Here is an 11,036-nt window from a genome sequence, read left to right on the forward strand (position 1 = left end):
TGCATTAACAGCTCCTTCGCCAGGCTCCTCGAGGAGATGCAGCCCGTGGAGAAGGGCAGGCAGGGCCTGGGGCATCCCTGGGAGAAGGTGGGGCTGTTAGCTCAGCCTATCTTGCAGTGTTGCTGGCACAACTCAGCCAGTACTGAGTGCTACTTGGAAATCAAACGCTCAGCCTTCCTGGTGCTTCTGCTGCAGCCTGGCTCGGTCACGTAGGCCTGTGCCCATCCTGAGCTCAGAGCTATCGCAGCCAGAGCAAAGAGCTGTGCTGTATCTGTGCTGCCCACAGCCAGGCCCTGGGCCACAGGCAGGGAGTGCCTGCTCTGCAAAGTCACAGGGCAGGAATTTGCTTTAATCCAATGTGCGGCGTTACTGGGACTTTGCTTTGATGATTAGTGCAAAGGATGGTGGCTCCTGCCAGCAAACCCTCTGCTTATACACTGCAGGGAGCTAAAGCAATACATAATCTGGCTTGGGCTGCTGAGACTAAGTCTGGGCAAGGAAGGGAAGTCCACGAAGGGCAAAAATGGACATGTGGGGCTTTGTGCCAGGCACAGTGGGAGCTGAGCCCTAGGCAGCCATCCGCTGCCACTGTCAGCAGTGTTTTCCAAGATAAACTTCCAGGCCTAGCCTTTAGATAAAAGTGAATGCCTTAGATCCTGGTCAGGCTGCTTTATTACTGTCATCATAATCGTCTTCTTCATGAGCTTTGGTCCATCTTCAGCTGGTTCTGCACTATGAGCGGTATCGGACCAGACTGCAGTTTCCTGCATGAGCAAATGGAATTCCTTAGGCTTGGTGCTGAGCAGGGGAGGCACGATGGTGGCTGCCAGAGGGAAGGGTCTGGCTGCTCCTGGCACAGGTTGAGCATGGTTCAGCCTCTTCACACTCCCAGCAGAACAGCACTGAAATCGGAGCCACTTTGAACTGTGAGGGGAGAGCCTGCCGTGTTGTCCACAAAAACAGAGGCATACTGCCCAGCCTGGGGGGAGAGAGGGATTAGCAGGGCCAGGACACCTCCCCTGGGCACCAGGCATGGCCTGGCAGAGTCAAGGAGAGAGCCCTCCCCTGCACACAGCAACCAAGAGGAGCTGCCCTTACCCTTCCTTCTGGGAAAAGAGCAGCCTTTAGGGCAGCCCAGCCACAGTCTGTGCTCTAGTGCCCTAGCAGAGCTCTGCCCTCACTGTCTTTGGGGCTTGGAGGTCACCTGAGCAGCAGACCTGACGCCCAGCCCTGGGCTGGGGCCATGGAAGGCACCTTGCTGCCCAGCACCGTCACCAGGAGCTGGCACCACTCACCTGCAGGTACAGGGTGCCTGTGACAGAGATGGTGAAAAGGTCACCGCTGCTCTCCAGACGGGATACACTCTCCAAACGGCTGCAGAAGAGGAAGGGCAGTGGTGGGGGTAGCAGGCCCTTCCTTCCCCCCTCCCTGGCCCTGCCTTGCCCTGCCATACCTGTTGTGCTGGCAGCAGGACTGCACACAGATCAACACTCGCAGGCGGCTCCCTCGGCATCCCTGCCTCTTTCTCGGCGGCTCCCTGCGCGCTGGGACAGAGCAGGGGGTGAGACCATCCCAGCCTGCCCCGGCAGGGCCACGGGGCTGTCGGAGGGCTCACCAATGTGCAGCGTGGTGCTGAAGGTGTAGTATCCTGCAAAGGGGGCCGTGTACTGCCCGCTGGTCAGGTTCAGCCCTGGGCCACGGTGGAACATCCCCTCCCTCTCAGGCTGGCGTAGGGAATGGCTGGAGTTAGAGAAGGAGTCCCTGTGCCCGGGCAGGTGCCCCTGCAGACAGGGAAAAGGGGCAGGCTGGGCACTTACGATGTAGAACAGCCCCAGCTCCTGCCACGTCTTCTGCTCCACAGCGATGTCTTCACGCGTTTGGCAATGGAAGGCTGCTTCCACGCGACGCTGGGCCCTGGCCTGGCCTTCGCTGCTTTCCTCCTCCTTACACCCTTGCCCTGCTGTCCTGCTCATCTTTGCCGCGCCTGACCCCAAACCCCAGCGGAGTTGGACGTCAGGAAGGGAACCTTCACTTACGCTGGCTCTGCTGCCCTGCCTGCTTTGCCTTGCCCTGCTGTCCCCACAGCTCCCACCCTGGGTGCCCCACCGCGGTACCTCCGAGCAGGAGCTGCAGCTCCCTCAGCAGCTCCTCCGGCACGCCGGGGGAGGCCGGGCCAGCGCCGGTGCCGCCGCGGCCCCGATCGCCGCTGCCCCTACCGGGGCTCCCGGCCAGCAGCATCCACGCCTGCCGGGGGTCCACGCGGGCCGCCGCGGGCTCCCCACGTCCCGCGGCTGCTCCCGGGGCCAGCGGCCGCTCCCGGGCTGCCCGCGGGGCTTCGGTGCCAGTGCTGGCGGCGTAGAGGAGCGCCAGGCACAGCTCCGGCAGCCGCATCCCGCCGCCGCTAGCCGGAGGGCGGCCCCGGCCCCGGCCCCGCCTCGGGCCCGCCTCGCTGCTGGGCTCTGCCCTCGCGGACCTCCCCGCGGGGAAAGCCTCGCGTGGGCCGAGCGGAGCAGCGCGGGGCGCCGGCAGCGGCGCCAAAGCCTTTGTAAGGCTTCGAGAACACCGAACAACCGGAGGGGAGCAGCTGAACCGTCCAGCGGCGCTGGCTGCGGGCCCAGCCGGCGGGCAAGCCTCATCTTGTGCTCGCCCATCCCTCTGCCACCGGTACCGTCAGAGACGGGGGGGCTGGGGCAGGAGTCACCGCACCGGCACGGGCTCGCTCGGGTGCCGGCTGCTTCACCATGGCCGTGGATCGCCTCCCTGGGGTGCGTGCTGCGCATCCCAGGAGAGAGGAGAGAAACCAGCGTTTTGCACAGGCTGCTGCCCCCAAGCAGCAATGTCAGGCTTTGATGGGATGAACCACACTTTGGGAGGACTTGAAATACCCTAAAATCTTTAGGGTTTTGGGCGGGGGGGGGGGGGGGGAGAGGAAATGCAGTTCTAAAAAAACCACAAACCCACAAATGAAAAGAAGAGAGCATTAACCAAAGCATGTTTATAAGGAAAAGCCTTTTCCCCGCAGTGGTGGGGGAGAACATGCTCCTGATGCCCCAGCCAGCCTGGCACAGGGCTTTCCACCTCCCAGTCGCCGGTCTGAACAGGCAGCAGAGAAATGGGGAGCATGGCTGCATAGGGTGACAGGCATCACTGAGGCTCTCCTACCACCCATGGTCACCCTGGAAAGGTTCTGTCCATTTAGAGGTGTCCATGAAGATGGAGGAGGAGCTGTGGAAGAGCCAGAGACAAGGCAGGGAGCCCTCGCACGTCCAGAGGTCCTTGGTGCAGTCATACACCTCCATTTCTACCCGGTAGTCCCCGTCCATGCCCTTCCAGTGGCCACCGGTGACAAAGAGCCGGTCACCCAGTGCCACCATCCCACCGTTCTCATGCAGTGTGTGTAGGAGCTGCACCTGTGTGAGGGACAGGGTGAGATGTGCAGGGACTCCTTGGTGACCTCCTACTTCCACCACAGAGGACACTGACCCACCAGACATGTCTCCCTACCCCATCTTTCCTTTCTGTGGGGTTTGGGGGCCTCTGGTGCCTCGTGCGTGTGTGATGGGGAGCAGGGGAGGAAGGAATGGGGCATCCTCAGCTCTGCAGGTGTTGATAGAACCAAGGGATGAGTGGGTAGGAGGGAGAGGGAGGTGCTGGCACTGAGGGGAAGCAGCTGGGAACACCATCCCCATGTCCCTGGGAGGCTGATCGTGCCTGGTCCCACATCCCACCTTCTGCCAGATGTTGGCCTCTGGGTTGTACACGTGGACCTTCTTGGTGTTATCCCCGATGAGGTAGATGAGCCCGCGCAGAGTGGCACAGCGTGGGGCTGAGAGGTACTTGGGGATGAAGGGAGACGTGATCACACTCCACAGATCTGCAAGGAGCAGCCATTAGCAGTGCACCCCACCCCTGGCTCTCCATGCAGCTGCCAGTCACTGAAAAAAGCATTGCTATTTCAGGGGGAATTTGAAAGGGAGGAGGCAGACCAGACAGACAGTCTGGCACCACAGTCCCCATCCCAGTCGAGGGTCTTGCATAAAAAATAGTGGGGGGTGAGGATGCGGTTTGTAGCGGTGCTGTGGGATGGAAGAGTCTACTTGAGGATCTGACATTTTCACAAGGCGTTAGTTTCTCCCTAAGGCAGGCAGCCTCCCCCATCCCAATGCCTCAGAGATTCCACTCCACCAAAGTTGAGGTCTGGGCTGTGTCAGACATCTGTGACTCAGGTCCATGCTGCTAACAGCCCCACTCCTGGGGCTCCTGGGCCACAGCCATCACCACACCCTGTCAGCACCTGCTCACATCCCACAGGACCACGCTTGGCAGTCCAGGGGTGTCACCTGCCTGGGGGTCCCCCTTAGTCCCTCTCCCAGGGATGACACTTGGTGGGGTGTGGCAGCAGGGTCAGCTCTCACCTTGCACGGGGTTGTAGCACTGCAGAGTGAGCGCGTTGTACTTGACGGCACAGGAGCCCACCAGGTAGAGTTTGCCCAAGCAGCTGGCAGCTGCAAAATTGCTGACGTACTTGAGGGCTGGGCTGATGGCACACCAGCTCTTGTTGTACGGGTCATAGCGCTCCACCTCCACCACGTCCACTGTTGTTCCTGCAGGGTCACAGGACACTGCAGCCACCCTGCTGCTCTGGAGCACCCGTGGACCCCCATCCCAGCAGAACCCACAGGGTCTTTGCAGCCTTACCCCCGATCACGTAGATCTCACCATTGAGGACAGCGCTGGTGTGGTTTGTCCGGGCTCTCAGCATGGAAGCGATGGGCTGCCAGACCCCATCCCTGGGGCAGAAGCACCAGGCCTGCGTCGTTGACCACGTGTCATTCTGGGACCCCCGGGAGCCACCTAGAGAGAGACAGGTCAGGTGGGCCACCCTCTCCAAGTGCAGCTGTTCCTGGGTATTCCTTGCCTGTGGTCAGAATTCCTTGCTCTGTACTCAAGCAGAGAGTAAGGAGAGGATTTTACTCAGAGAGGAGCCTCTGGCTCCACACCAGTGCCTCATGCTCATATCATTGTTCCCTGTCCTCCATCCTTGCTCTTTGAAGCCCCCACCCTGCACCAGCAGCCCTGGCACTGACCTGTGACATACACATCGTTGTTCAGAGCCACCAGGGAAAAGCCCCACTTGTTGTAGTCAGGGAAGTCGGGCAGAGCCATCCATCGCCCTGAAACCAAACAGAACCAAGCAATGACTCCACAGCCAGCGATGGCACTTTCTAAGCCACCCCTGTTTCAAGCCCATCCCAACCCCACCAGTGTCTCTCTAAACCGGTTTGGCAAGCGGTGGCTTCAGGGTAGACAGATGGTTAATTAACATGGAGGGAGCTGGAGGAAGTGGGGGGCACTTACTGCTTTTGGGGTTGTAGAAGGCAAAGTTCCTGGTGGCAGCTGGCATTTCCAGCCCCCTCTCCTCATCCTCTCCATCCTCCAGCACACGGCCACCAACCACCACCAGCACCTCCTCAAGCTTCTGTGGTGGGGTTGGGGGGTTCTTCAGGGCACCGGTGCCACTCTGCCCCTGCTGAAGAGGCCCAGGTGGGACCGTCAGGCTCCTCCTTCCTGGCTCAGGAAGTGGCATTTAGGGGAAGGGGGTACCCACCATGGTGCGGGACCGGGCAACGAGGGCCTTGCTGGCATCTGAGTCACGAACAAGAGGCTCAGTGGCAAGAAGGTTCTGCAGGTACTGGTCAGGCAGCGAGACAAGGTGGGTCAGCTCCAGCAGCTCTGGCAGGAACTGGGCTCGGGATCCCGGGTCGTGGCGTACCCAGCGCAGTACAGCCTCAACCAGGCTCCGCTCCTCCTGCACCTGCAGCTGGTCATTGGAGAGGTAGACAGCCAGCCTCTCCTTGGAGAGCTGGAGGAACTCCTCCTGAAGAGAGACGGCTTCAAAGTTCTCCTGCAAGAAAGACCAGGCCTTGGAGGAGACCTCAGGGCAGCCGTGGCTCTCACCAAACTCACAGATACCTAGGCAGTTGGTGGCATCCATCTGCTGCCGGAGGTAGCGGCTGCAGACCTTCTGGATCGCAGGGAAGTGGAGCTGGCTGGAGGTCCGCATCAGCCCCTCCACGTTGCCCTGGTTGATGGTGACCTTTCCCGTGTAGGCAAAATCAAGCAGCATCTCCAGCGCACTGGGGTCTACTTCCTTTAGCTCCACCCGTGCTGCGATGCTCTCAGCAAAGTCACCGGAGAACATGGCATAGAAGTAGTGGCTACAGAGGGCCAGGATGCCTCGGTGGCAGGGGAACTCCCGCCCGCCGGCCACCAGCGTCACGTCGGCCAGTTTGGGGTTGGTGCGGAACTGCTGCAGCCCCTCCAGCACGCCCTGGGCGTGCGAAGGCAGGCAGAAGTCAAAGTCGTCCATGTTCCTCACCATGGTGCCGGAGATGGCCGTGGGGCCTGGCAGGCGGGCAGTGCCCGAGCAGCGGGAGGCGAGGGTGTCCCTGCTAGGAAAAGGCGACGGTGTGTCCCTCTCCCCCTGCCGCGACATCCTCCCCCCTTCGCAGTGCCGGAGTCACGGACAGCAGCGGCTGCACAAGCGCTTCCCACAGCCCCCCTCCCACGGTGGCCGCGTTTTCTCCTCACCACGCCGCAGCTGCCCTGCCGGGGCGGCGACCGGCCTTTTGGGGATTATTTTTGGGGTGATTTGAGCCCTCTCGGCGCGGTCGCTGCCGCTCTCAGCAGTGCTCCCCAGCCCGGCCGGCCCGCGGGAGGGAAGGGACCGCGGTCCCGGCGCTGGGCAGGGACACGCCGCATGACACGGGATCAGCCGGGACGAGGGGCACTCGCTATTTTTAGGCGGCACCTGGACACTGCTCCCCGCTCTTAAAGGCACCGCACCGGCAGAGCTCTCGCCGCCGCCCATCCGCGTCGTTGCCCCATCCCGCGGCGCTGCTGCCTTTAGGAAAGATTCCCCCTCGCGAAGGGGTCGGCTGGGCACCGAGCCTAGCGGGACAAGCTCCCACAGCACCCTCCCTCCACCCCATCGGGAGCAGGGGTCCCCGCGATGCCCCTCCTCGCTCCTCCGGCTCGCACTGCCGGTGCCGCTATAAATAGAGGTCGTTATCTCACCCCGCGGCAGCCGTAAACACGCGGCGGCAGCCGAGGACTGAAACACCCGCCCTGGGAGAGGGGGAGCTGGGCTGCTCAGGCGGCCCGCCCAGCTTAGCAGCTTTCTTCACCGCCCCGGAAAGCCTCGCTCAGCTGGGACAGAACCGAGAAGATTTTTATTGCAGCCCGCGGCTTCCGAAGCCCGTCGGCATCACTCCTCCAGGCTGAAGATCTCGGCCTCCTTCTCCTTCCAAAAGGCGAAGCTGCGATCGATGTAGCGACAAATATCGTCCCCCTCGTCCCCGGCCTGCCCCCGCCTCTGGGCCGGGCTGTTCGAAGTCCCGAAATACCGTGCCTTGATATCGTCGAAGCCGTCGCGCCAGCCGCGCCGCCCGGCCGCGATCTCGTCGATGACGGCGCGATGGAAGGCCCGCACTGCCCGCCAGCCGTGCCGGCCCAGCTGCTCAAACACCTCGAAACAGAGCAGGTGGCGGCCCCGGCGCTCCTCGGGGGGCAGGTCCTGCTCCAAGATGCGGAAATAGCCCAGCATGAACAGCTCCAGCGAAAGGCTCTCGTACTCGGCCGGGCCGCCCCCCGCCGCCGACACGAACTGCTCGGGGGAGAGCAGGGTGCGGGCGGGGGGCGGCGGCGGGGGCCGGCGGGAGGCGGCGTCCCGCCAGCCGCTCAGGAGCTTCTGGATGGCCGCTCTCTGCCGCGCCAGGCGGGCCGCCGCCCGGGCCCCGCTCCCCGCTGTCTCCCGAGGGTCCCCGGCGGCGGGCCGTAACGGCGCGTACGCGGAGCGTCTCCAGTGGCTCAGGAAGAGCATCACGATCCGTTCCTTCCTCAAGCTGCCCCACTCTGGCCCCGGCCCCTTCCCCTGCCGCGGGGAGCCGCCGTCGGAGAACGCCTCCTCGCAGCTGATGCCTGAGTCGCTGGCGGCCTCCGCCTCGCCGCCCCCGGCCGGCGCGCTCCCCGCGGCCCCCCAGGCGGGCTCGAAGGCGCCGCGCAGGCTGCGGACACAAACGCCGCACTGCCGGATCTCCCGCTGCGCCAGGCTGCCCCCTGGCTCCCGGGGATGCCCGGCGGCGGCGGGGAGAGCGGAGGTGGCGGCGGGCGGGGCGACGGCAGCGCAGGGACCCCGCAGCCCCTCGGCGTTGCCCAGCAGCGCGGCCAGGCTATTGACGGCGCCGGCCAGGCGGCCGCACCAGAGGGGCAGGGGCTGCCCCGGAGCAGGCGGGGGGCTGCGGACGGAGATGCTGAGCAGCGGGGCGGGCAAGAGGGCGCGTAGCTCCCGCACCAGGCGCCGCAGCTCGCCCTGGTACACCTCGCCACGACGCCGCAGCCGCAGGCTCTCCACTGCCCTCTCCAGCTGATGCAGGTCTGCCTCGGTCAGCAGCTCCCCGAAGGGGCCCAGCACGGCTTGGTGGGAGGGCGAGAAGCTCCAGCAGCCTGCATCCTGCGGAGAGAGGCGGTCAGCGGCTTCCGACAGCCCGCGCCCCCTCTACTCCCCGTGCCCCTCGTACCTGCCCTCCCGCCGGGTCCTCGTCCGCCAGTCGGGCCCGCAGCCGCCGCACCATCACTTGCCGCTTCCACTCGGGGATGAGACGGCCCCGCTCATCGTGCGTGGGCACCAGAGATTCCGCGTCTACCTCCGCGGGGTCCGGCCTGGGGGGCCCCGCCGGCCCAGGCGCCCCGTCCTGTGCGGACAGAGTCATGGGGGGCTCGAAGGGGTACGGCCGCCGAGCGGCCAAGTCGGGGGCCGCGGGCCGAGCCAGCGACCTACCAGGTGGGCGAGGAAGGGCGCCGGGATCCTGGCCCGCTGCGAGGGCTTGCGGAGCTTCAGCTCCGCCGGCACCGACCTGCCGGGCTCCATCCCCTGCCGGGCCGGGCGGTTGCTGCGGGCAGAGGCGCGGGCCTCCTCCTGGGGGAGGGCAGCAAGGCGAGGTGGGCCCCAAGACCTCCAGGGCCCCCCCAGCTGAGGGGTGACCCGACACATCACCCTGCACCTTAGGGAGAACCCTCCTCGGGGTACAGCCACGGGTGGATCTGATTCCTTCAGAGGACAGGACGGAGCTGAGGAATCCCTGCTGCCCGCTATCCCCCTGCAGCCAAGGACCGAGCCCGGGGCTGCCCCATGGCCGCCAGCCCTTCTCCGGGCATCTCATGCCCCCAGCCCGTCCTCCCACTCCCTGGGGTGACAGGCTGGCATTCCTTGGGGATGGGGGTGCCCACTGCCCCAGCCCCAGCGGGGTCTTACCTGCTGCGGGGGGCTGAGCTGGCTGCTGAAGGGGGTTGGGTCCTGTAGTGCCCTGCTCAGGGAACACCCAGAGGTGGTGCGGCTGCACCCCCAAAGTCCCTGTGTGGGAAGCAATGAGCAAAATGGGCCAGGAGGGGAGGTTGGAGTGCTCAGGCAGCCCTGCAGTGCTGGGGCAGGGCACAGAGGCATTGAGCATTGTATTAATATTTGATGGGGCATCGAGTGGCAGCACCAAGGGCTCAGTGGGTGGAACTGGCGCCGTTCCTGGAGATAGTAGCTTGATGACTTGGCTCCAAGCCTTGTCCTCCTCTTGGGGCCAATGGAGAATGGCCGAGGCTGGTCATGGCCCCAGGCCAGGTGCTGGGGATAGAGGAAACATCTTGCCCAGTGGCACTGAGGGCAGGTTCTGGCAGTGGGAGATGTTCAGCAGATGGTTCTGCTGCACCACTGCCTGGGCATCGGTTACTGGCATTCAGTCACATTTGTGTTCTTTCCCTCCACCACCATCCATTATATATGGCTAGCATGGACTCGTGGGGCTCACTTACATGTGAGAAATCCAATCGAGGGGCTGGAATAAAATTAAGAAGCAGCAGATCGAAGCCTATAAACACCGATTAGCTGGTGAGGATCCATTACAGAGTCAGCCTCTCAAGCTTCCCTGGCTCCAGTGCAGGCTGACTCTCTCATGGGGAGGATAAGCTTATGCTGTCCAGCAATAGAGCCCCAGCATGAGTGCAGGTTATGCTTTGCTGTAGGAGGGGGGAATTTCAGGAAAGCCCTTTGACAGAGGGTTGTGCTAGGGCTGTCTCCCCCAGCCTGGAGAGCATCTCCCAGGATTTCAGCTCTCCACAGTGCAAGGGTGTGCAGGAGCATGAGAGGAGAGGATGTTCTGCCCTAAACCTCCATCTCTGCCTCTTTTCTCACCCTGTTCCTCAGGAAAGCAGGCACTGGCCCCTTCGGGAGCTGCTCAGAGAGTCTTGGGGGACTTGCCTTTCCCTTTCCCTTTCCCTTTCCCTTTCCCTTTCCCTTTCCCTTTCCCTTTCCCTTTCCCTTTCCCTTTCCCTTTCCCTTTCCCTTTCCCTTTCCCTTTCCCTCCTGCATACCCAGAAGGATGAGCAAAGCAGCACAGAAACAACCAAGGATGGCCTCTCTCCTCCAGCTCCAATAACCACATTCACCCCTCTCCACCAGTTCTTCAGCCTTATCCCACCTTCCATCCAAGTTCCCACAGACGTATCCTTCCCTCTCCCACAGCTCCCACTCCCCCAGTCCTGCACTAATGAGCAAAAACGAGCAGAAGAAACTGGGCGAGACCCTTCTCAGCATCCTGGTTTTCATTTCAGAGGGGCCATGGAGGATCCACATCAAATGGGATCAAGGGGAGGAGATGCACGTGGTCCCGAGGCCAGCTCTTCTCCCCGCTCCCTCGGTGGCCGCGATGGACCTTCCTGCCCTGGCCCGTGTCTGTCCAGCTCCTCCAACACTCTCTGGACACGCTGGTGCAGCCAAGGGGGCTCGGTGCCCTGTCCCCATCGGCGAGTCTTCGGCGCCGGCCACCTCCAGGAGCCGCATCCTCCTGCTCCTCCTGCTGCCGCCGCTGCCGCCACCGCACCACGAAGGGATGGAGGCGGCGGGGGCGACGCGAGGCCATCCTGGCACGGACGTCCAGCCCCTGCAGCAGGCGGATGGACCCAATGGGCCCTTGGCAGATGGGGCAGGT

The 11,036-nt window shown here is 63.4% G+C and overlaps 3 protein-coding genes across 7 annotated transcripts; all 3 read right to left on the bottom strand.

Moving 5' to 3' along the window:
• Nucleotides 1-60: 60 nt before the first annotated feature.
• LOC137480211 (erythroferrone-like) lies at nt 61-2,406 on the bottom strand. Its single transcript, XM_068201238.1, has 6 exons — nt 2,115-2,406; nt 1,818-1,984; nt 1,616-1,724; nt 1,454-1,544; nt 1,296-1,374; nt 61-902 (listed from the first exon to the last, which is right to left on the bottom strand). The coding sequence occupies exons 1-6, from the start codon at nt 2,389-2,391 to the stop codon at nt 624-626; spliced, it is 1,002 nt and encodes a 333-aa protein (XP_068057339.1). The 5' UTR covers nt 2,392-2,406; the 3' UTR covers nt 61-623.
• A 558-nt stretch (nt 2,407-2,964) lies between these two features.
• On the bottom strand, nt 2,965-6,826 carry KLHL30 (kelch like family member 30). 5 transcript variants are annotated; one of them, XM_068201241.1, is made up of 8 exons: nt 6,592-6,826; nt 5,609-6,449; nt 5,359-5,527; nt 5,088-5,174; nt 4,699-4,854; nt 4,416-4,604; nt 3,729-3,874; nt 2,965-3,410 (listed from the first exon to the last, which is right to left on the bottom strand). In XM_068201241.1, exons 2-8 carry the CDS (start codon nt 6,380-6,382, stop codon nt 3,159-3,161), a joined length of 1,773 nt encoding a protein of 590 aa, XP_068057342.1. In that variant the 5' UTR covers nt 6,383-6,449; nt 6,592-6,826; the 3' UTR covers nt 2,965-3,158. The 5 variants fall into 5 exon arrangements, with proteins under 5 accessions (XP_068057342.1, XP_068057341.1, XP_068057340.1 ...); XM_068201240.1 differs by having other exon boundaries at nt 5,609-6,452; nt 6,592-6,825; XM_068201239.1 differs by lacking the exon at nt 6,592-6,826 and having other exon boundaries at nt 5,609-6,574.
• Nucleotides 6,827-7,210: 384 nt separating this feature from the next.
• ESPNL (espin like) lies at nt 7,211-9,171 on the bottom strand. Its single transcript, XM_068201245.1, has 2 exons — nt 8,580-9,171; nt 7,211-8,512 (listed from the first exon to the last, which is right to left on the bottom strand). Exons 1-2 carry the CDS (start codon nt 8,769-8,771, stop codon nt 7,268-7,270), a joined length of 1,437 nt encoding a protein of 478 aa, XP_068057346.1. The 5' UTR covers nt 8,772-9,171; the 3' UTR covers nt 7,211-7,267.
• Between the last annotated feature and the right edge of the window lie 1,865 nt (nt 9,172-11,036).

The sequence above is a fragment of the Anomalospiza imberbis genome, chromosome 10, assembly GCF_031753505.1.
Source record: "Anomalospiza imberbis isolate Cuckoo-Finch-1a 21T00152 chromosome 10, ASM3175350v1, whole genome shotgun sequence".
NCBI classification, from domain to species: Eukaryota; Metazoa; Chordata; class Aves; order Passeriformes; family Viduidae; genus Anomalospiza; species Anomalospiza imberbis.

Bases quoted from the DNA above. Each gene is read 5' to 3' on its own strand.
- ESPNL (XM_068201245.1), bottom strand. From the start codon at position 8,771: ATGACTCTGTCCGCACAGGACGGGGCGCCTGGGCCGGCGGGGCCCCCC. The intron at 8,513-8,579 runs GTACGAGGGGCA...CTCTCTCCGCAG, and splicing joins AGGACCCGGCGGGAGGGCAG to GATGCAGGCTGCTGGAGCTT.
- LOC137480211 (XM_068201238.1), bottom strand. From the start codon at position 2,391: ATGCGGCTGCCGGAGCTGTGCCTGGCGCTCCTCTACGCCGCCAGCACT. The intron at 1,985-2,114 runs GTACCGCGGTGG...GTTTGGGGTCAG, and splicing joins GCTGCAGCTCCTGCTCGGAG to GCGCGGCAAAGATGAGCAGG. The intron at 903-1,295 runs GTGAGTGGTGCC...CTCCGATTTCAG, and splicing joins CAGGCACCCTGTACCTGCAG to TGCTGTTCTGCTGGGAGTGT.
- KLHL30 (XM_068201239.1), bottom strand. From the start codon at position 6,496: ATGTCGCGGCAGGGGGAGAGGGACACACCGTCGCCTTTTCCTAGCAGG. The intron at 4,855-5,087 runs GTCAGTGCCAGG...GTCTCTCTCTAG, and splicing joins CAACGATGTGTATGTCACAG to GTGGCTCCCGGGGGTCCCAG. The intron at 3,411-3,728 runs GTGGGATGTGGG...TCCCTCACACAG, and splicing joins AGGCCAACATCTGGCAGAAG to GTGCAGCTCCTACACACACT.